The sequence below is a fragment of the Aedes aegypti genome, chromosome 3 (genome assembly GCF_002204515.2).
Source record: "Aedes aegypti strain LVP_AGWG chromosome 3, AaegL5.0 Primary Assembly, whole genome shotgun sequence".
In the NCBI taxonomy this organism is placed as follows: domain Eukaryota; kingdom Metazoa; phylum Arthropoda; class Insecta; order Diptera; family Culicidae; genus Aedes; species Aedes aegypti.
In genome coordinates this window covers 270,059,579-270,083,786 of record NC_035109.1, presented here as the reverse complement: position 1 = coordinate 270,083,786, position 24,208 = coordinate 270,059,579, and the positions used below count along the sequence as shown (strand labels likewise).

The 24,208-nt window shown below is 37.4% G+C and overlaps 1 protein-coding gene across 6 annotated transcripts in view; it reads right to left on the bottom strand.

The window, feature by feature from the left end:
• Positions 1-24,208, bottom strand: part of LOC5577233 (retinol dehydrogenase 14) — a 69,535-nt gene that overhangs the window by 20,197 nt on the left and 25,130 nt on the right. For 3 of the 6 annotated variants that reach the window (XM_021849545.1, XM_021849546.1, XM_021849547.1), the window contains exons 2-3: positions 10,978-11,124; positions 10,107-10,245 (exon numbers count right to left, since the gene is read on the bottom strand). In XM_021849545.1, the coding sequence (XP_021705237.1) occupies positions 10,107-10,245; positions 10,978-11,100 (262 nt within the window). In that variant the 5' untranslated portion in view covers positions 11,101-11,124. Of the gene's footprint in view, positions 1-5,880; positions 6,723-10,106; positions 10,246-10,977; positions 11,125-20,872; positions 20,896-24,208 lie in introns of those variants that run through there. The other 3 variants (XM_001656289.2, XM_001656288.2, XM_021849544.1) reach the window with 2 other exon arrangements.

The window sequence follows — 24,208 nt, the reverse complement described above, 5'->3', positions numbered from 1 at the left end:
CGAATCTGCGTGAGTTGGATGCCATATCTGTTCCTCGGTGGATCAACTTCAGAAAAGATGTAGTCTCGTGCGAGTTCCATGGATTCAGCGATGCAAGTGACAAGGCGTACGGAGCTGCGATATATTTGCGTTGCGTGAATCAAGACGGTCAAGTCACAATCAATCTTCTAATGGCCAAGTCAAGGATTGCGCCGTTGGAAGACCTCAGCAAAAGAAAGAAGAAGCAGAATATCCCACGGCTGGAGCTATCAGCAGCGCTATTGTTGGCGCATCTCTTTGAATCTGTCTCCTCCAGCATGAAGATAGCTGCGAAGTCTTTCTTTTGGACGGACTCGACAATTGTAAAATGCTGGATATCTTCGCATCCGTCTAGATGGCAGCCATTTGTGGCCAATCGTGACGGAGGGAATATGGAACCACGTTCCAGGAATCGAGAATCCCGCGGATATAATTTCGCGAGGCGCCACTCCGGCTGAGATAGCGAATAATTCGCTATGGTGGAATGGTCCGGAATGGCTGAGAAAGGAAACTCACCATTGGCCGAAAAACGCACAGGTTCATGAACAGCAGTTCGATTCAGTTACTCTGGAGGAGAGACCGCTAGTGTCAGCAGTTCTGCAGATTCTGCCTCCAAGTGAGATATTCAAGTTACGTTCGAGCCTTTCGAACCTCGTTCGTCTGACTGCTTGGTTACGCTGGTTTTCCTTCAACTGTAAACCCCAGAACAGGCAGCAACGGAGATCGGGAATCATCACAGTCGCGGAACACGAAGAAGCCTTATTAGTTCTAGTAAAACTAGCTCAGTCGGAATGCTTCCCATTGGAGTTATCGGATCTTGCAGCAACGAGTGCTGTTAGGCCAGCTTCGAAACTTCGTACCCTGAATCCGAAGATGATCGATGGAGTACTTTGCGTCTGCGGCCGGCTCGGTAATGCTCCAGTCTCCCGCGGGCGTAGACACCCGATCATACTGGAGAACCGACATCCACTGACGAAGTTGATAATTTTGATTACCACCATCGACTGCTGCACGGAGGACCGCAGTTGATGATATCTTGTGTTCGCGAAAGATTTTGGCCATTGAACGTTCGAAACCTGGCTAGGCAGGTGACTCACGAGTGCATGAAGTGTTTCAGAGCAAAACCACGAGCTCACGAGCAGTTGATGAGTGATTTACCGTTCGAGAGAGTATCGCCAGCCCCTGCATTTCAACGTGTGGGAATTGATTACTGCGGACCGTTCGAGTTGCAGAATGCGAGACGAAAGGGCGCTCCATTAAAATGCTACATCTGCCTGTTCGTCTGTATGGTCAGCAAGGCCATCCACATTGAAGTGGTTATGGACCTTACAGCTGATGCATTTCTTGCTGCTCTACGGAGGTTTGTTGCCCGACGTGGAAGGCCGGAACAAATATTCTGTGACAATGCGACAAACTTCGTGGGAGCGCGTAGGCAGCTAAGCGAACTCAATCGAATGTTTAGGCAGCAGTAGTTCCAAGAACGACTGTCTACAGAAGCAGCGCGAAACTCCATCACCTTCAACTTCATTCCGGCCAAGTCACCCAATTTTGGTGGCTTATGGGAAGCCGCAGTCAAGTCGCTAAAGGGACATATGCGGAAGGTCATCGGCACTAGAAGGCTAAGTCAAGACGAGATGCAGACAGTTGTGATACAGATAGAGGCATGCCTCAATTCGAGGCCTCTGACTCCGCTGAGCAACGATCCAGCTGACTTGTAGGTGCTAACCCCAGGACACTTCCTGATCCAACATCCACTTACTGCGATACCCGAGCCAAATCTTCTGGACCTATCAGAAGGTAGACTCTCCAGATGGCAGAAAGTGCAGCGCTACAGTCAGATGATTTGTCAAACTTCCAACAATGCAACAAATGGACAAGGCAGCGAAACAACCTTAACGTCGGGACTATGGTTCTTTTGAAAGAGGACAACATTCCACCGCTCAAGTGGAAGCTGGGACGAGTGATGGAGATCTACCCTGGTCAAGACGGGAACGTGAGGGTTGTCGCCGTTCGCACACAGGACGGTCGCTTTCAACGGGCAATATCGAAAATCTGTATTCTCCCGATACGCGACAACCAGACCGAGGAAGACCAGGACTAAGTATTTACGCCCCCTTATGGGGCATCTTTAGGCATCCTGCGGTATAGAATATCGCTACTGCCTGGGGGCAACCCTACAGTTATGTAGTCTATCATTTGTGTGTCCGGGTCCATTCTGATGCGTTCTCCCTCGACAGTGTTCATCTACATTACGAATCCTGCGTGGAGCCATCATTTGTTACGGCTTATATCGTCGCCCTATCCTGTAAATCTCATCGAAGCTAAGTACGCTCCCATTAGGGGCATCCATTGGCAATCCGTGGCATCCTAGCCACATCCGCCGAGGGGGCGACACCTAAGTTATGTTTCATTCATCCAATCTTGAATTCCGGATCCCAATCGCTGTTATTCTTTGGCAGATACGGATCAACTCTACCAATTCGTTTGCGGTCATCGCTGAGATCACTGGAGATCAACACAGCTAAGTATGGCCCCATTTGGGGCAACAATTGGCGATTCACGACGGTTAACGTCGTATATGCCAGGGGCCGCAGCACAAGTTATGTTTATTAGCGTTAAGTATTATTTCGGAAGCCAATCGAATTTCCTTCCATCAGCATCAACCCACGGTACGCAAACTCGCCGGACAAGTACTCTTCCACGGATCATCATCAATCTCTGGCAGTCAACGATAATCGGAGATGCCTTCAAGCTCGTTCTACCACTACAACTTCCGCTTAATCGTTTCACGCCCCCATTTGGGGCACACTTCGGCAAATCAGATAGTTTCATCTGGTATCGCCAGGGGGCGACTCCTAAGAAACGAGGATACGGGGATCAACTCTAGTGGTCAAGGTCATCAAGATCGTTCCAGGCAGCGGAAGTGTGTGGGTAGTGAAGATCAGGTCGAAGTTATCGCTGACTTTGGGATGGCCCAATCGCAAAGCGAGTGGATGCATCAGCTCGGGTGGAGTTCGACGAGAATTGAAGGAACCGTGAATTATCTAGTACCACATTTTGAATTGTTTCTTTACCTTTAGAATATTTTAATTAATTGTTTTGAGTGAACTCAAGGCGGCCGGTATGTTAGGGAGATTATTATAAATTAACTATATTTTTGGCCTTTACTGTAGAACAGAATATGAAATTTATGTGGTAGATAAACTCTCAATGAGTGACCGTGTGCGAAGAGATAGGCTCTCGCAGCATCCCTGATAAGGCAGAGATAGGAGAAAGCTCAGTTGCTTACCATTCGCCGTCGGTATCGGTTTATAATATACAGTCCACTTCGAGGAAATAAACGGGTTTAGTTTCAATTGAACAAAGTTTTTTAGTGATCGTATCACCGGGTTTCGAATGCTAAATACGGCCGAACAGGTGTATTCGCGGGTGCGCACATTAGTGCAAAATCGGTAGTCATCGAACAATAATCTTGAGAGATTTTTCAAAATGTCATAGCCCGTTTTCAAGTCGATTCGTGACATACAATCACCATTCCAGTTTTATTAATAAACCTACTCGCGATAAAGCATCCCAATTTAAAACTTTCATGTTTTTTTTAAGTAAACTCAATTGAAATTTCTTTCAAAAACTTAAGAAAAATTGAAAATCTCTTATCTTGCGTTTGAATTTGGGATCATTACTACCCCAGGGCACGGAAAAAACGAAACAAAACAAAATACTGTGGAATACTTTTTTTTCAAGCTAATAAAAAAATCCATGCGCTAATAAAAAAACTTGTGTGAAAATAATTCACAAATCCTTATACTACCAAATAAGCTACAGCCCTTCAAACTGCTACGGAGTCATACCTTGGTATAAAATAAATCTATGAAGCCCTGGTTGATGGTAATCTAATTCAATATTCTACTTTAAATCTCAGAAAAATATTTAATAGTGAACACTCAGAGACCATCCATAAAGTACATAGCATTTAAAAGGTAGAAAACAGTCTTTGATTTATTTCCAAATACATTAGGTGTGGGAAAATAGGCTATGATGAGAAAAGGGGAATCAAAAATTGTCCAGAAAATTACACCTTCAATGGACGATCCCTTATTGCACCTTATCAAACACAACGAAAAGCTTTTGGTCATAGTGCTACTGCCTGGATATTCAAAGATACCGATATTTTAGAATAGGGGCCATTCAAAAATGACGACTATTATTTGGAGGTGGAGAAGGGGTCTACGAAAGTGTGACAGTGCATATCTAATAGAGTGGTTAAAAAAATCGTTTTTGCTCCACACCGCTCATTCAATTCACGATCAAGTTCTGAGTGTCCTCCCAAAATTTCAGCTCATTTGGATGAAAACACAAGCCCTTTAAAGTTTATATGGGAATTACTATGGGAAATGCCCATGTACACCGTGTCCAATATATTCTCATACACTTTTTCTTTTCTTTGGTATAACTTTACTGAATGCCTACATTCATAATCCAATGTTGTAGTATTTCATTGTAGTCTGGTAGTAACTAACGTAGGATAGCTTGTTTTATGAATAAGAAAACGTAATTGCTATGATAAGTGATGAAATGTCCATTGAAGTCGTGTTTTGCACTTAAAATGAATTTTTGTTCATATTGGTCTGGTTAACAAAGTGAAAATCAGAGCATTCACAAAAAAGTTTCAGAAACTTTAAGTTAATCATATTGCGTTTTGAATAGATAAATATTGATAAAATTTGATAAATATATGTGCGATAACTGCAGATTGAAATTGGGCTCTGCCTATGAGCGTGCCGCTGGAAATATTTTTCGTAAATTATTAAGTTGATAAAATAAGTTTATAATTGAAATATTTCCAAAATATTTCCTGTAGTGAATCAGTATTATAACCACTTTCAAAAAATATTATCACCAATGATGTCAGTTAAACAAGCGCAAAGTAATGTTATCTCGAATTTGTATGAGAATATACTGGACACGGTGTACTCTTAGGGATTATTGCTATGTTGATACTGTGAGATACATGTTAGAGCTACAGCTTTGCCGAAGACCGTTTTCAAATTGGACGTCTCAGTAATTAATTATTGATTTACCTATATCCAGTCACAAATTCTTCAACAGTGCTCATTTAACTTCTTAAAAGGCAACATTACTGCATCTGGCGCGAAAGATAGCCTCACAAATCATGGCTACTATGTTTTACTGCATATATCCAGTGATGCCTGCAGAACAGCCCAATTCATGGCCCAATCATTATAACCAAAGTTTTACAACTCATACAAAAATCAATAACTAATTACTAAGGCGTCCGATTTGGAAACAGTCTTCGGCAAAGTTGTAGCTGATACATGTATCTCACAGTAGTTCTAATCCTAAGGAGCACATTGAACGAATTGCTTGCTCTTCCCATAGTAATTCCGATATATACTTTAGAGGGCTTGTGCAGTCTCAGTTTCATCCGAATGAGCTCAAGTTTTGGAAGGACACACAGAATTTAATCTTGAATCGAATGAGCTGTGTGGAGCAAAAACGATATTTTGAACCACTCTAATATATAAGGTATTTTAAAACTCTTGGCAGAGGGGGAGGTGGTCTAGAAATCTCGAAAAACGATGAACGTCATCTTTGAAACTTCCCATAAGGTACATCTACTAAAAGTACCATAATGTCTTCTCGGATATTAAAGCATAAATTAAACACACACCTCAAAACGGCACGGAATTCATAATAATAGTAATAACTCTAATGGAATTAAATGGTATAGTACTGAATTCGGGTTTTCATTTATTTATGGAATGAATGCTTATCGTTATCGTGGAAATGACATCCAAGACTGATGATTGTGATAAGAATGAAATGAACAAGCGATCGTGGTTAAAAGCTACCGCCATCAAACCCACAATGTAGTCATCAAAATAAGAAAGTGAATGTTTTATTTCTACTGCTTAAAATGAACGTACTAATCTAACCATGGTAACTCTCGATGGTAACTCATATCTTCGGGTCCTTATCGGTCAGCTTGACCATCTTGACCGATTCCTCCCACAGTTTCTTCGCCTTCTCCATGTCGCTGATTCCAGCCGTCAAACCAGCTTCCTTGCAATCTCGGAAATATTTTCCACTGATTCCTTCCACTTCCGAGGAGCAAGCCAGATGCAAGCTTGTTTGGGCACCTTCCACATTAGTTTTGAAGAAAGCCTTCATCACGGCCATGGGAATGGTCAGTGGAAAGGGGACGTTGCGCCAGATTCCGGAATCGATCATTCCCGGATGAAGACAGTTGGCAGTAACGTTGGTTCCCTCCAAACGACGAGCCAACTCACGGGTGAACATAATGTTGGCGCACTTGGACACGTAGTACAGATATCCCGGTAGGCTGTTGACCGGGTTCAGGTTGTTCAGATCGACCGACGCAAAGCGATACAGTTCGGAAGCAACGATTACAATCCGGCTCGGTGCAGATCGCTTCAGCAGATCGATCAAAAGATGCGTCAACAGGAACGGTCCATAGTGATTGGTGGCCATGGTAAACTCGATTCCATCGACGCTCTTCGATTTTTTGAACGTTTCGGCGAATCCTGCATTGTGAATCAACACGTCCAGCTTGGTTTCCGTTTTGAGAACGTCGGCGGCAAACTCGCGGATCGAAGCTTGGGAGCTCAGATCAAGCTTTTTGAGAAATACATTGTTGTTTCCCGTTTCCTTAACGATTTCATCTGCAGATATACAAAGAGTGAGGACAAGGATCCAAAATATCCGGCTGGAAGGTGCGTTAGATCGTGTTTCTGTACATGTACATGCCAATTTTGGTGACATTCGTTGTGCTTATTTTTTATACATATATACATTAGATTGATGTTTAATTTGGAAGTTTTTGCTCTCCTATGCGTAAACGGTGTCAATTATAATAAAAAAAATCCAAACGTGAAATGTATTGAATGTAATTTGGCTGTGCACATGCTATTAAAAGTTTTCAATGCGATCCATAATTCGTAACCATCGTCAAAATATTCTGAATATTGATTTCAAAGTGTAAATTATACTGCACAGAAAAAAAAAACACTCAAATCTCAATCTGGAAATAATCAATGTTTCGCTAGGAATTTTACCTTATTGTTGAGTAGCCAAGTAAGATTTAAGCAAGGTTGATTGCTATCAACATATGCTACACTATAAAATAATTTTGGAAATGCATATCGACAGGTCTAATTCCTCTTTCTAATCGTGACACCCAGAAGCTCAATAAAGCCATTGCAGGAAAATATATTTTAGATATATCTTGATATAAACTTGCAAAAAAATTCTCTTTTGATGATGAACCGTGACGAAATTTTGTCAGACCTTTTTAAAACATCTTCTAGATAGCGTTATTTTAGGTGTAGTTAATCAGTAGGGTAAAGTTGATTACTTTTGAATCCATTTGACTTTAAAGGGAGCTACACATCCTTTTGTATCATAAGAATTTCTATGGCCAACCATTATTTGGTAGCCATTCTTGATTTTCCAATATTTCAATTAGACAGAGATTTTTTATATTATAAAAGAGAGATGTTTTAAAATGGTTGATAAAGAGTTGAAAAGTTCTTCTTTTTCATACTACAGCTATTTTTCCTGTACTCAAATTCGTATTTTCATTTTGCTTCATAGTTTATATTTAAAAAGTAAAAAACATTTTGCTAAGAACAGGTAGCCAGTATTGACAAAAACGCCTAAATTGAATGTAGTATATAAAGTGATTCACAAAATTTATACCAAAATTTACCAACAATCAATAACAAGTGTTAATCAGCTCGATTCAGATTTGAGGTTTCAAAATAGTGAATAGCTTTTTTTTACTCTTTAGATTCCAATCGCAATAATTGATAAAAAAAGGAGGACATTTCAATGCTTGACTATACCAAAAATAATGGTTGTCTGAAATACTGTTAAAAACACTGATTTAATGCAGTCATTTTTAAGAAAATTATATAAACCCATGAGGAAAGTTTGGAAAACTTTGGTGACCTTGGAATAAACTTTAAGGTTAAAATCTTGTTGATTCCAACCCATTAACGAAACCGCTTCGACTACCCCTAGATGCTCATAAATTTCAAGCATTGCCAGAAAACTTTCTTGGAGAAGTGCTTCAAAGAATTCAACAGTGGTATTTCTCTTTAATTCTCAAACTATTTTTTCTCGGAATTATTCCAATATTCATCCAGGAACTCTTATAATATTTCCTCCACAAGCTACTCAACGTTTTCTCCACACATGTTTCATTAATATCAAAAGGAATCATTTAATAAATTATTCCAAGAAATCTCATGTTATTCCTCCTTAAAGTAATCCGAAGATTTTTTCAAAGGATTCCACTAATCATATCTCCAGAAGTTTCCTTAAACTCTGTTGAAGATATTTCAGCCATTCTATGTTTAATTTATTCAAGGATGCCGGACAACAACCCTGTAAAGATGGTGTTCGCTACGAATCCGGTCGGAACAAGAAAGCGTGGGGCGCAGCGAGCTAGCTGAAATGACCAGGAGCACCAGGACCTGGAGAGCGTGGGTCGCTGTCGAGGATGGAGAGAAGCGGCCATGAACCGAGTGAATTGGCGAAATATTGTTGGCGAGGTTTTATCAAGATTATTGATGTAAAACCGAATAAATAAATAATAACCTACAAATGATACATGAGTTTTAACTATTGTTATTGCTGAGTTGGCTTAATAGATAACTTTGCTGACAATCAACTTGTTTGATGTTGTAGTTTAGTATTTATTGATAATCTTTTCCTGTTTTCTAGTGACATTCACTGACCTTCCCAGACTTTCCAGGTCAAAAATTGAGTTCTTCGACATTTCCTGACTTTTCAATTTTTTTCAAGTAGTCACCCTGAGTTAAAGGACTAAACACAGAACATAAGATTTCTCCGTAGTAATTTTCATATAAATTTTAAATTACGTGGTGAGCCGGATCCTATTCCTGGCACTTTTGATTCACTTCAGCAGTAGGTTTTTTTGATAGCTACAAAGCTCATATTTGGCCACAATTTTTTTTTTCCTATCTCTATTAACGAGATTTTTAGCCCTGGACTAGTTCATCTCGGGACCAATGGCTTTAGTTCCCTTCCGAAGGAAGTCGTCACTGAAAAATTTTTAGTGACTATCTCGGGGATGGGATTCGATCCCAGGTCCTCGGCGTGAGAGGCGTGTGTTCTAACCACTACACCAGGTCCGTCCCCCCTTTGGCCACAATATGCGTCGTATTGAAGTGCTTCTTATTGCAAAGTTTCAGACAATTCGACCGAAAAAACCCCAACATTCCAAAGTTAACCATGGAAGTGCCAAAGTAGCTCTGCACCTTATACACCACCAATATACTTCGAAATCCACTCAATAGTGATTAACAGAAATATTTCCTAACGCTCTACCAAGTGCTCTTCGACAAATTAAAACAAAAATGGTTTCATCTGGAGTGGATGATTATAATGAAGAGTAATAGGACTCTACATAGAAGGTAAGCTTTTCCCGTAGTAATTTACATATAAACTTAAAATTGTAAGTACACAGCCAAATGTATTCCATATCATTTTAAACTTAAGGAGGGTGATATTAATCATAAGTCACATCGTTCAGACATAGGGGAGCTAATACTTCAAAATTTGAGTCAGTATAATGTACATATTGTGTAAATATTATTCCTAACTACAAAAAAATCCAATTCATGATGATAAGCTGATAATTTCCAGAAGATGTTTTGAGGATTTAGTTTTCAGTATCCAAAAAAAATCGAATAATTCATCACTCGATCTGCTACAATTTGTTTTATCTACTCTTTAATGAATGTTCGAATCCTCTCAGCAGAATCTCAAATAGAGAAACTTTAAAGTATATGGAGTTCTTTAAAGTTTCTCTGTTTTATCTAGTTCGAAAAATCTTTACAAACATACTATCTTATCATACATACATTACACTCTCTAAACCTGAGTTGTTAGCACCTAGGAATAAATAAATCCCCAACGAAAGATCCAACCAACTAGTTAATCCCGATAATTAATTACTCCCCAAACAAACGACCACCTCATCCACCTGAAAGAAAACACGTAAAATCATATTCACTTACCACGAGCTTTGGCTGCGGTTTCCATATTCCGGCAAGCCATGATGACGCGGGCGCCCCGTTTGGCCAAATCCCGGGCCGTTTCCTTGCCGATGCCGGAATTGGCCCCGGTTACGATGACGGTTTTGCCTTCCATGTTCCGCTGTGTCGGTGGTGATGGATGAGGAAAAGTAGAGAGAAAAAAGACACAGACCCATATACACACACATGTGGGTGGATACGAATAAATTAATCCCATAGATTAATTAACGCTGACTGGCGGTATCTTTCTTCGGAGCCGGTATACAATCGGTAGTGGGTCAACCGGAAGGATCGAAAGATTTTCATGTCCCCGGGGATGCCACTAGGGTGGTTCAGAATTCAAAAAAGTTTGAAAGTTTAATTTCCCATAACTTTCTTATTGTTTTCACGATGCAAACAGTGTTCTGTGAAATGTTGAGCTTTTTTGGTGGCGAAACAAATCTTTTTTGAGCTAATTCTGTTAGAGATATTTGCAGAAGGTTACAGGACTATAATCTCATATGGAGCTAAAGGATAGCAAAAATTCAAAAATATCTCTCCTCCCATCCGTGGGATTGAATTGCTCTCTTCAATAACTTCTTTGATTATGGTTTGAAAGAAGAGTTCAAAATATTAAACGAAAAATTTGTTCTTACATTTTAATACAATTTTTTCATAAAATTCTCCATATAAACATACTTTATCTTTGGGCCTTTAAATCACCACCGAAGACGCTTAAAATTACATAGAACATTATTTTTATCCTAAGGATGGTAGAAACACTTAACGAAAATTTGCCTTTTTTAATTTTAAACCACCCTTGTGTCTCACCCATTGAGGGCAACGGTGGTGCTACATAGTAATTAACACTTACGCTGGAGGTGATTTTTCCGCAGGTGATGTAGAGGTAGTATTTGAATATGGATAGAAATACTGCGATGGCCGTTACCACGTACGCTACTATACTGAAAGGACTATCCCAGATGGACGCTGACATCGCTTTGAATGTGAATGGGGAAATCTGCAAAACAAAAATAGGGAAATGGGATTTGCCTTAGCGTCGTACTGAGAGAAGAACAAAGTCTACCGCGAATGGTCACATTTATATTTGTTGATTGATCTAATTTATACACTTGGGGATTTTTTTTTAATTTCCGTACGGGTTTGGGCCGAAAGGTCTCAGATTTTCATGAAACTTTTTCCACAGGCAGGGCTCATCAATATATGAATAAAAAAAATTGAGGAAAATTCAGGGTGGCCTATTTTCCCGGAAAACTCAGTTGAAAAGTTTTTGTTTTCCCCAGACACTACTTATTTTGAAAAATCATAACTCAAGAACGAAGCATCATACAAAGTTTTTCTATGAAAATGAAAGCAAATTTTCTCAGGAATAAAAAAAATATTAAGTGGAAAACGTTTTCCACAAAATATTCCACCGTTGAGAAAATTCGTAAAGAAAAGCCGGAAAAACTATGGCTAGAGATGCTAGTATTAGAAAGTCAGCAGAAATTAATAACGCCAAACAATTTTTCGACTGGGCTGTGTCGCAAAAGGTGAAAGACCAATTTTAAAAAGATTGGGAATTTATCTATGCAATTGAAAATGACTATTCAGAGGCTGAAAAATTTCTTCAGCAAAGATTTTCTAACCTTGTTCCAATTCTTAGAACAAAAAAAATATCATTCATTTATACCAGAAGACGAACGAAGCATTTTTGCTAGTGAATTCTCAGATGCACATGAAAACTAAGAAAATACAGCATGCTTTGTTCTTAATAATACAAAGAAACGAAAATCTTCTGGTGTTAACAACCAAAGACAATCTTCCCGGTTGAAAAAATAGATAGTATTGAGATGAATATGTAAGTTATATACTGAATAAATGAATAAATAAAATAAAAAAAATAAAAATAAAAATCTTATTTGTTTCATAGAAACGAAAGAATCCCTTTTCAGTGTAATGAAAAATTGAGGCAGAAACAGATTTTTTCAGTTTTTCATGAAAAATATCATCTATTCCGACTTATACTTCATTAAAACCAATCCCATATCTTTTTTTCAGATGTTTTAGAAAATTTGCAATTGCTTTGATAAAAAATCTTTGTTTTCTCCGATACTTCGATTGAAATATGGGTTTTCAAAGAAAAGGCTTACATGGTCATTTTCCACAAAATTGGCCATAACTCAAAAACGAAAAAAAAGTACATTCCAAAAATTTCAGCGATTAAAGCTTATGAAATTATCTTCCCATAAATATTTGTTTGAAAATTTTCCACGAGTTGGAGCATAGTTTTTCCGGCTTTTCTTTACGAATTTTCTCAACGGTGGAAAATTTTGTGGAAAACTTTTTCCAGTTAGTATTTTTTTTTTGTTCCTGAGAAAATTTGCTTACACTTTCATAAAAAAAAACTTTGTTTCTACGATGCTTCGTTCTTGAGTTATGATTTTTCAAAGTAAGTAGTGTCAGACGAAAACAAAAAAATTCCAACTGAGTTTTCCGGGAAAATAAGCGACCGTGAATTTTTCTCAATTTTTTTTATTCATATATTGATGAGCCCTGCCTGTGGAAAAAGTTTCATGAAAATCTGAGAACCTTCGGCCCACTTTGTACGGAAATAAAAAAAATCTCCTTATTTTACACCGCTAAGGTACAATTTTCTGGATTTCAATCAAAGAACATCATCAGAATTGTCAAACAGTTATTCAAATAGTGGCGAACTCGTCAAAGGTGAAAAACCGCTCAAATAATGATAATAAATATCCAAAATTTCTGACATTTTTTTTCAACAATGTCAAAAATAACAGGTGATTGAAAATGAAACGGTGACAAATTTTAATTTCAATTTCAAGGAAAAATGAGAACAGCAATAGCCCCTTTGATCCCGAGGCCTCCAAAAAACGAAAAAAACGGAAATTATTGATTTTTTTTTTTCATGTAAAAAGCAATTTTTGTGAAATTTTATATTTTTTCCTGAAAAATCAAAATCTTAAGCTTTCATTTCGTCCAAAAAGATTGAAAATCGGTCTAACGGTTCAAAAGTTATGTAGTTGTTTTAATAAAAATTTTGCAAAATCACGATTTTTCTGGTCACCCTATTTCGAAAATGGTCACCCTAATCAAAAAATCCAAAAACACGTGTATTCTTATTTCGGATAAGGAACAAAATAGCAAATTTTCACGTAATTCGGTGATCCACTAAATCGGAGAACTTTTTTATAAGAAGATATAGCCATGGGACTATTTGTAGATATTTTTTAGAATTTAGAAATGAGAAATATCTGGATAAATTTCGCCCATAGTATGTATGGAATAATGCATTGCAACGCTCATAGTGTTATTATTATCTATATGAGTTTAAAAATATTTTTCACTATGGCTTTCGAAATTCTTAACTTAAAGGTGTTGCAACGACTTAATATTTCCTAACAGTAAAATAATCGGTGTGATCCACTATGAAATTTCATGAAGTATTCCTAAAAAGGCCATATGCATAATTCATGCTTGAGATTCACAACTAAGCTAAAATATACCTGGAAAAGTTTATAAATGTTTAAAAATGTAATTTTTAGTTTGATGAATCCTGAAAAATGAAGCCTTTTTTTTTTAAAGAATGTTCGTAAGAATCCAAGATTGCCTTGAAATATCAGGTACAATTTCTTGTGGTATTCCGGTAATCTTGGATTAATATAGAATGCTCGTAAAGGTATACTTTTTGTAATTTATAATCAAAATCTCTGGAAATTTTGTTAGAAACAATCAAATAAAATATCTGAGCAAAAGAAATTTTTCAAATTTTTAATAATTTTCTATGAATTATGCTTATAAACTTTCTTAACAAATTTCCGGGAATTCATAATTAGACTGAATTTAGAGATTCCCTAACCGATTTCTATTAATTCCAAGAGTATTCCTCTGGGAATCCATTGAGAATTTCTACAGGGATCTATTTTATTTTGTTTTCCTACGAGAATTTGTATACGGATGTTTCTCCGAGAGTTCACCAAGCATTTCCTAGATTACTCTGGAAACTCCTCCTCCACCGAGGATTTCACTGAGAATTCAAACTATATATACGGTGTTGCTGGGATCTGAAAGCGCTCCAAATATATACTTGACATTATCAGATTTTCGTTAGTGCCAAACAAAAGTTTGTCATCCAGTCCAATGATAGTCAAATATTGGACACTGTTTATTACATGCTTTACAGACTGATGTTACTGTCGTTTTGCCTGTTCTTCACTTGTTTTAAGGTGAAGATAAATCGAAGCCAAACCTCAAATTTTCAAGAGCACGGATCTGGAGAACCAAACATCCGTTTGAGCTGAAAACTTAATCGATTGGTCACTCGCAGGTGGTGACCAATCGATTAAGTTTTCAACTCAAACGGGTGTTTGGTTCTCCAGATCCGTGCTCTTGAAAATTTGAGGTTTGGCTTCGATTCATCTTCACCTTAAATAATCATTATCTTAATTTGACTGCTCAAAAACATGTGTTTTGTTAGCTTTCAAGATAATTGGTGTCATAAATAAAATAAAAATTTTAATGAGATTGTCAAAGACACAAACTTTTACAGTGATGAATCTAAATCTGGACGGTACCAATATCGGGACACTCTGATGATATTCATTAATTAAAGGCAAAAGTTAATAGAGTAAGGTGGGGCAAAAGTTCGACCTTAGTGGTATAATCAAAGTTTCCAGGAAAACAATAGCAGTTAAAACAAAACAAATACCATACAGTGAACCTTCAACATACTGGCTATAATTTTGCTGAACAAACTTGTGTCAAAACATTTACCCATTTTTAGTTATAACAGTTTCAAAATTAATTGTCTTTTTCGAACTTTTGCCCCACCGGTGGGGCAAGAATTCGAATCTAGTGTGGGGCAAAAGTGCGCTGGCTAAAACACAAAATATCGATCCTTTTATGACAGGCATAATTTACACCAGCCGTATACTTAAGTTTGACGAAAAATACACACTAAATTTTCATCAAAAAATTGCCCAAAACCGGGTTAATTGTAATATACTCAAAAATAGCAGTTTTTCGCAAAACTAAGTAGAAATTTAAATTTTTGGTGACAGATTTCGCACTATCAGACAAATTTAACTAAATTTAAAGATAATATGTGGATTTAGGCAATTTGCAAATTTTACCGTGATTTTATACATGGGTCGAACTTTTGCCCCGCTGATTCGAACTTTTGCCCCACTATGGGCCAAAAATTGTTTTCAAGCATTTATGCAAAAACTAATACACCTCAAAGCAACCTTATGATAGGCCTAGAAACGCCCTAACATAAAATATTGAAAAAGATTTTATCTTCAATTGGTTCCATGCAACGAAAGTTTGATCAAAAATTACAATATTCACGGCGAAAAACAACAAATAGCCATAACTTTTCCAAATCTCAATCAATTTTTATGATATTTGGATTGAAAGTCTCTTACATAAATAGCATTCGAACCACCATGACATTTATTAAATTTTTTTTTGAATTGAGCTAGAAATCTTAAAAAGAAACTCTTACCCCACTCGAACTTTTGCCCCACTTTACTCTACCGTTTTGACTCATATTCCGAACACTTAAGGCCAACAGTGACTTCAAATGCATCTGAAAGGCATAAATTAGCTGATCTGTGCATAAATTTTAATTTCTTCGCAAAGTCTAACTGTTAGCTGTTGGGTGTGCCATTAAAATATTTATTTGAACTTGTTTAGTATTGTTTTTACGTAAAAGTTTGGAACAACATTGTGATTTAAATGCCGAACATGGTGTTAATTCTGTCTCATATTCCGAACACCTTGATTCAAATTCCGAACAGCATGAATAAATCGTATTCAATGAAATAATTTTGCAAATAAATTTATCTGAGCTAGTTCTTCTGACCTCGAACTAGAGAATCAACACTACACCCGAGGTATAAAATAGATTTGAAGACGTTTAAATTAAATTGCAAATGACTGCCATTTCCTTCTAATGTGGTGACATATTTCAGCGAAACATTTCAACCAAATCGCCATACAAAAAGCGAGTGTTAGGAATATGAGTCTGTTCGGAATTTGAGACAAAACGGTATTAATATTATTATTTATATATTTCAACTCAATATTTTTGTCATGAACATAGTTGATCATTTCACATTCATATGTAATATAGTTATCATTGCCAATCAATTAAAAATAACAAATACGAAAAGGAAAAAGTTGCTCTTGTTAACCGTCATTTCTTTGCGAGACAAGTGATGTTGTTGATAGCGTAACGACGCGTGCGTTTAACGACACGCACGCATAACGTTTAGTTCTAGAGAACATTAAAAAATATAGAATTTACGTAGCAATTTAAACCGAATTATCCATGAAGTGGAGGAAGAAGAACTGCCTGCTAGCTGGCTGGAGGGCCTCATCTGCCCTCTGTATAAGAAGGGCCACAGATTGGAGTGCGCCAATTACCGAGGAATAACGCTCCTCAATTCGGCGTACAAAATAATGTCGCGTGTTCTGTTCAACAGATTGAGACCGCTGGAGGAGTCCTTCGTCGGCGAATACCAAGCTGGTTTTCGTGAGGGCCGATCAACGACGGATCAAATGTTTACCTTGCGACAAATCCTTGATAAGTTCCGGGAATACAACTTGCAGACTCACCATCTGTTCATTGATTCATTGATGGCGTACGATTCACTAAAGAGAAATGAGTTATGGCAGATAATGGTAGAACACGGTTTGCCGGCGAAACTGATTAGACTGATTCGTGCAACGTTGGATGGATCGAAATCAAGTGTGCGGGTTGTGGATGAGACTTCAACCTCGTTCGTAACCTTAGATGGATTGAAGCAAGGAGATGCGCTTTCGAATCTTTTGTTCAACATTGCTCTCGAAGGAGCTATAAGGAGAGCGGGCGTGCAAAGAAGCGGTACCATCGTCACCCGGTCGCATATGCTCCTGGGTTTAACGGACGATATCGATATAATCAGAATTGATCGTCGAGCCGTAGAAGAGGCATTCGTGCCTTTTCAAAGGGAGACAGCGAGGATTGGACTTGCCGTCAACACCAGCAAAATTAAGTACATGATCGCTGGTAGACAGCGTGGTTCCAATCGTGACGTTGGTAGTGAAGTGGTGCTGGGTGGTGAAAAATTTGAAGTAGTGAAAAAAATTGTGTATCTTGGTACTTTAGTGACGTGCGATATTGATGTTACCCACGTGGTGAAAAGGCGTCTTGCAGCTGCGAATAGGGCTTTTTACGGGCTCCGTAACCAGCTTAAGTCCCGTAGCCTGCAGACGAAAACAAAATTCGCGCTATATAAGACTCTTATTCTTCCGGTTGCTCTATACGGCCATGAATCCTGGACGTTAAAAGAGGTCGACCGGAAAGCGTTTGGAGTTTTTGAGAGTAAAGTGCTGCGAGCAATACTCGGCGGTAAACAAGAAAATGGCATCTGGCGGCGTCGCATGAATCATGAGTTGTACCAAGTATATAAAGAAGTGGATATTATCAAGCTCATAAAACACGGCAGGCTGCGTTGGGCTGGTCACGTGGTACGGATGCCGGAAGAACGACAAGCAAAATAATATTCAGTAGAGAACCCGGATGAGGCCGTCGGCTTCGTGGTAGGCCGCGCACACGTTGGCTTTTTGCAGTTGAGGAGGACTTAAGGGCACTTAACGTTCAGGGCGAATGGAAAGTGGAGAAGAATTTTCCATTCGGCGTAGATTCAACGTAGTGGATTGTAGCCCATCAAGTATCAAGTAAGTATCCATGAAGTGATGGCTTAAATGTTTAGTCAATCATATTGTAGACATATGAAGTGAATCTACGTGTAAAATAGTTAAAAGAGAAAGGAAAAGAGGCTGCCCGGGAATGAAGCCAAGTTTTTTTTTTAAACTGGACATTGCAATTAAATCGTTTATTTATTAGGCATGAGAATATAATTTACAAGTGATACTGACAGAAAACTTTCAAAACGATCGATAAATGTGGAAAGAGTGATAAAAAAATTCACAAGTAAGTGATTGTTGCAGCTAAAACCACGGTCATCTCAGTTCTAGTAATTACAAATATTGCTTATATTAAAATGTTTTATTCATCACAGAACACGCACATGTTCATAAAAGCACGATAAATCGAGTTGATAAAATAAATGCATATTTTCTTTTAAAAATTACATGTTTTGAAATACTTGTTTTAATTATGAATCGTGGTTTACGGCCAACCAGCCGAGTGGAAGTTTAACAACTACCGAAAAGCTAAACATTACATATAATTTGCAATTGGATTAGATGGACAAATTGATGTGAAGATTTGCGAAAGTGTGCTATTCCTATACCTAAAAAACAATGCGCTCTCGGGCTAGGCATTGGATATATATAGAAAGCGTTGTGTTTGGATGGGCATCTAATTCTTCCGAAAGAGGTGCACTTTGCGAAAGAGGACCACGTGATTATTGAGCTGAAATCGAATTCAGGTTAACTTCTGCGTTCATGAGTCCTCTCATGGCGTAGTGGTTAACGCGCCCCAACTAGAGATCGGGGAGTCGTGAGTTCGATTCTCACTGAGAAGACGTGTAACTTTTTCGCAAATCTTCACATCAATTTGTCCATCTAATCCAATTGCAAATTATATGTAATGTTTAGCTTTTCGGTATGTTTTGAAAGCCATCCGGATTTTAATTCGTAAGTGTCCGGATGAGTTAATGCAGGTGTCCAGATTTGAGGACAAGATAAGCTTCATTGTTTTAATTATATCTGTGGTAAAATCGTTAATTGTTTCGGAAAACTCGTCATTTTCACTAAGTTCTAACATAAAAGTGTTCATTATATAAAAGACTTTTAATAATTTTGATTGAAACCTATTCAAAACGTTATCTGAACATTTGTGTCGGCTGAAGTGTCCGGGTATAGATGCAGCACGGTAGGCAAACAGGTCTCAAGTACTGTTATAAGGTATGGGATTGTTTTCAGAACTAATAAGGGTTTAGACGAATAGGTCTCAACAGAGCCGTAGCGTATCCGACCAGAGGCATATAACAAAAATTTAATATTTTATTTTTCAGAATCTGATATGCATATCTTATTATGATATAATTTTGTTAGGCACCGTTTCAAAGAACAGAACAGAATCTTCGGTAATCGTACTCTTAGATTACCGACTTCGGTAGTTGGCATGTTGACAGCGTGGAATCATCATATTTTTTTTTTTTTCTATTGCCGTGGGATTATTGCTGGTGTACGTGTTCATGTTAATTCAACATAAATTAACTGAATTGGATAGTAGTGCGCATATTGTTACGATAGAGGTAAGTCAATCTAGTCTTTGTACGTTTTATGTATTAATCATCAATATTATTCACATTCCAGATATCATCGACGGCAATTTTTGTGTGCGATTGATTCCATTGGTTCCGATTACGCTGCCGTATCGGTCGTCAAGTGAAGTTCATCAGCTGTGTCCCTCTCCTCTTTTTGATTCTGATTTTTATGTTTGTAAGAAGCAGGTTTGATGAAATAAAGATTTGTGTACGGTATGATTTGAAAACTTTGTTTTTTTTTTCCTTGAAAATGTGAGATTCCCGTAAAAAAACGAAAACACCAAGACTACCGTTCTTCGGTAAACGATTACCAATGATTCGGTTGTTTTGACAGCTGAGCAGGAATATTCGAATAACCGACTAATCGGTAATCTATTCGTTTACCAAAACATACATTTTTCTGTCTATTGCTCGAAATATAAAGTTTTGTTAGAATTTTCATAAAATTGATCATAAACTCATGGCGCCATTATACTAAGAATATAATTTTCATTCCATCGGAATTCTTCAAGAAGAATGTTTCAAATTTATGTTTAAGAGTTATTTTAAAGATTGTTTTAATTGAAAATCATGTTTAATAAACATTTGAATGTTCACTATGGGACATGCCATTTTTTAGGTTTATTGAGTTTTATTTTTAAAAAGTAATACCACGCGAATGTTCACAGAAAAACGAAAAATAATTAAAAATTAGTAGATTTTGGATATAAATGCTCTAAACGTAGATAAATTTCATCAAAAAGGGCCCTTTTTAAATTAACTGTTTTCTTAGAAAGTTCATATGTTTCTCAAAATGTTAAAGGGTGCAGAGCTACATATGTACTAGCATGATTCACTTTGGCATGTGGTGTTTTGCTCGGGCGAATCGTCTGAAATTTTACGAAAAGAAGTGCTTCAATACGACGCATATTGTGGACAAATATGAGCTCAGTAGCTTTTAAAAAAAAAAACCTGCCGAAGTGAATCAAAAGTGCCAAGAATAAAATCCGGCTCCCATAAGAATATTAATAAAATCCGGCATCCCATAAGCATATATTTCATTTTAGGGTTGAGCACCATGATGTTTTTTCTGGGACACTCCTGTTATAAGAGCAGAAATCTGCAGTACAAGGTGTACTGATTATCCAATGATTTCAAAAATGTTTTCAATATAGCTTAAAATTTGTATGTTAAAAATAAGAGGAAAGTTTTTTTTTCATAAAATTCCAAGAAAATTCAGAAGAAGATATTTCATTAAATTTTGCAAAGGCTACTTAGAAGCTCCATTAGTACCAGAATCAAGGAACGGAATTGGATATTTTGTCATTTATAAAAGCTTTCGTCGAGTTTTACTAAGTGCTCTGCAAGGGTTTTTGAAAAAAAAAATATGAACAATAAATTCTCCTAATCACATTGTCGTGCAGTCAAATGTCTATCGGTGAGTGTAAAATAATCTCTTGGAAAAATATATACATTACTTACGTTACTCATAATGCACAACTTTATTACTTTTAACTCATATCCACATATGCTCGTGATTCTGTAAGAATAACTCAGAGTTTCATTAGAATATTGGACAAGATTTTTTGAAATTTCGACTTAAGACCACGTGAGAACACCGTCCAAGATTAACAAAGAATCCTGCTCTAAGTTTAGTCCAAAACCCGGCTGGTGTTCTGCCAGAAACACACCTACGATTATATGGAAAAGCTACCTAACATTTTCTTGTGAAAATTATGCCAGGTTTGTGCGAAAATCCGGCCAATAATTGTGTATAATTTTGAGGTGGTGGAGTTCCAACCTAAACATGCGTTTGTTAGGTGTTTTATAGATACTGATTTTATAAATATCTATAGTAACGTAGGTAAAGTATTCTATCATTGCAACGTAGAAGTATATATGAGAAAGTTTCCAATAAGTTTTTATATATTAGTCTAATAATTTCAGTCAGCAGTTTTTATTTTACTAATACTTCACTTCCATTTCCAGTTACACATCGCTGGACTCGTCGTACAACTTTTAAAGGTGTTCATCTCAAGGTCTTCAGCGGTGGGTGAGTTTGACCTTTACCACCTAAGCCAGACGGTTAAGTTTCTAAATGTAAACACATGAATAAAGATAGAGGTCTTCACAAATTCTGCTGATTCGTTCAGAGATCGTCTGGTGCTAAGCGGATATTTTTTAATGCAAATATGCTATATAATACGTTTTAATATGCTGTTTAGGCATAATCGCAAACTTGAAATTTGATTTAATTCATTTTGCCAACTGTCAACTTATTTTGCAGAATGCTTCAATTCTGGAATTCACCCGAAAAACCCAATAGCCTATAAACAATGGCCATACATTGTCCCGCACCTCGCACAATTGAAACAGATGGACTTCTGCAAATACACACCATCAGTCAGACCTTTCAGGCCCATTAGTGTCACCCGCAATTGGTATCTGTGGCCATCATCAGCTCCTCGTAAATTCAAACACGTGACTGCAACCGATTGTTGTCTGACGATGCTTTACTACCTTAAATTGCACCTCATAGCTCTGATGGAAATTTTAGTAGCTAGCTTTAAATGAGCTAAGTAGGAAGCTCACATGCAATCAATGGCGATCCAACCGTCAACTTTAAGTAAGAAGCTCTTGAATGTTGATATTTATTTTACATACATACACCAGTGCACATTGGGACAGATCGCGAGAAATGAGGTAAAACATATTTTTACTATGAAGAAGATGAAGATGATTTTTTTTTTGCATGTGTATTGTCGTGGTCCCAAAAAAAATGATATAGTTCTATTGAGTAATCCACGGATCAAACAAAACTACAATTTTTAAAACTGGATCATAAAGCATAACTATATTCCGACTCTTTCACCTCATTTGGAACCATTCTGGCCGGTTCCGGGTTCGCTCAGATTGGGGACCAAAATTTGAGCAGCACAAACCATATCATGCGACACATCATTTTTCAAGTGTTTACCCTATGTGCCGAGCAAAACATTGTCGTGCTCACCGACCGGCATTTATTGCGACGATCAGTGTTTGCTCAAATGACCATAGCCAGTTAAATATTGAATTGATTTGGAAAACACGAGACGGAGCGTGATCGAATCAGAGGTGGATCTTCCAACGATTAGGGTTGTGCTACAAACTCTCAAACTGCGTACTAATCAAAGTTGCTGATGGTAAAAGAATGGGCAGAAGTGTGAGGATAAAAAAAACAGTTTTATGGTTTTTCAGGGAATAGAGAAAATATTTAAGACCTTTTCAGGTTCAACGTTCGTATACAACAGCACAAACAATTCTCATAATATTAAACAAGTTTCAATACATTGAGTCTCAAGTGTTTTTATATTGACAAAAAATCTCCGTGTTCAGGAAGGTCAATCCAAATTTGAACCCCCTGACCTTTATCATGGTCCTATTTGGAATCCCTGTCTTTATAAACTGTGCTAAAGAAGACACGCAAAATTAGTGGATGATTTAGAAGTGCGTGTTTACACGTTCGATAGGCCTTGACCACCGCTGTCGGGGGCAGTTGGGCTTCTTCCGCAATGAACTACGCTGAATATTGGCACAAGTCTGTAAATCCTCTAGCCCAAAGCAAGCACATTAACGAAATTGTTTGCGCCGAAAACGGCATGGGTCAACAATCGTTCAATTAGCCATTCAGTACTCGGGAGGGCTTTGATGGGATGTTATCTAAAGTATTTGCAAGTCAGCTCCTAATTGTAGATTCATTGCAGTACCGTCGGTTGTCTTGTCAGCTCTCTTTGTCCAATTGAAGAGTAAAAAAGTCGTATTTTAGGAATCTTTCTGGAAGCTCCAGTGGTTCACATTACATATTTGCTTATTCATTACACTTCAACTCTGAAGAGGTATGTTGATGAGTAGGTCAAAATTCAACAGATAGTTAACAAAAACAATACAAAAATGCCTTTTGAATATATGATTGAGGGAACTAATTGGTAGCATTTAATCATGCGTGAAGACACATATCCCCAAGGTATGTTATCCCCATTATTATTATTCTGCCAATTGCCTTCGTTTTTTGCATTTGTGTCATTTTCGATTTATCGCGTTTATGGGTTACCAGTCGACTATGAATTTTAACTCAGAAAACCAGAAGTTGCATAAGCGTATACATGTACAAACTTCATCACACCCGCAAAACATGCTTAACGAATTTGTTTGAATACCGATTTTCGTCGCATAAGATACTGTTTTCTGAGTTTATTCATGCATTTCGTTTTTAATCAACATTGCCAACATGTGTCATATCAACATTGTTAGGGATGATTCAAATATTACGTTACGCAAAATTTGCCAATTTTAGACCCCCTCCCTCCCCACGTGAAAACTTTTGTATGAGAAATTTAAAATTTTTATATGGATCGTAACACTACAGAAGACCCCCTCCCTTCCCCTGTTGCATTACGTAATATTTGAACGATCCCTTATCACAAATGAAGTCGCATTAGATTACAGATTAGTTCACAAAAAAAATCGATACATTTGCATTGTATGTCAATTTTCATCATTTAAAATATGCGCATATATCACTTCCACTTTTGCACGAATAAGCCCTTTTGACGACATTGTATATGGAAACTTTGCTTGTATAAGCATCGTATAACGCTAAAGGTGATTTCGTTATGAGTATACTCCGATTGTCAGGGAACAACTACCTAATAATTAGACTTTACATAAACGTTGCAATTCAATCTAATGGATAAATTGAAGTGAAATTTGCGCAGAAATAAAACTTTTCTCGGTGAGAATCAAACTTGCGACTCCCAATTCGCTAGATAGGTGCATTAT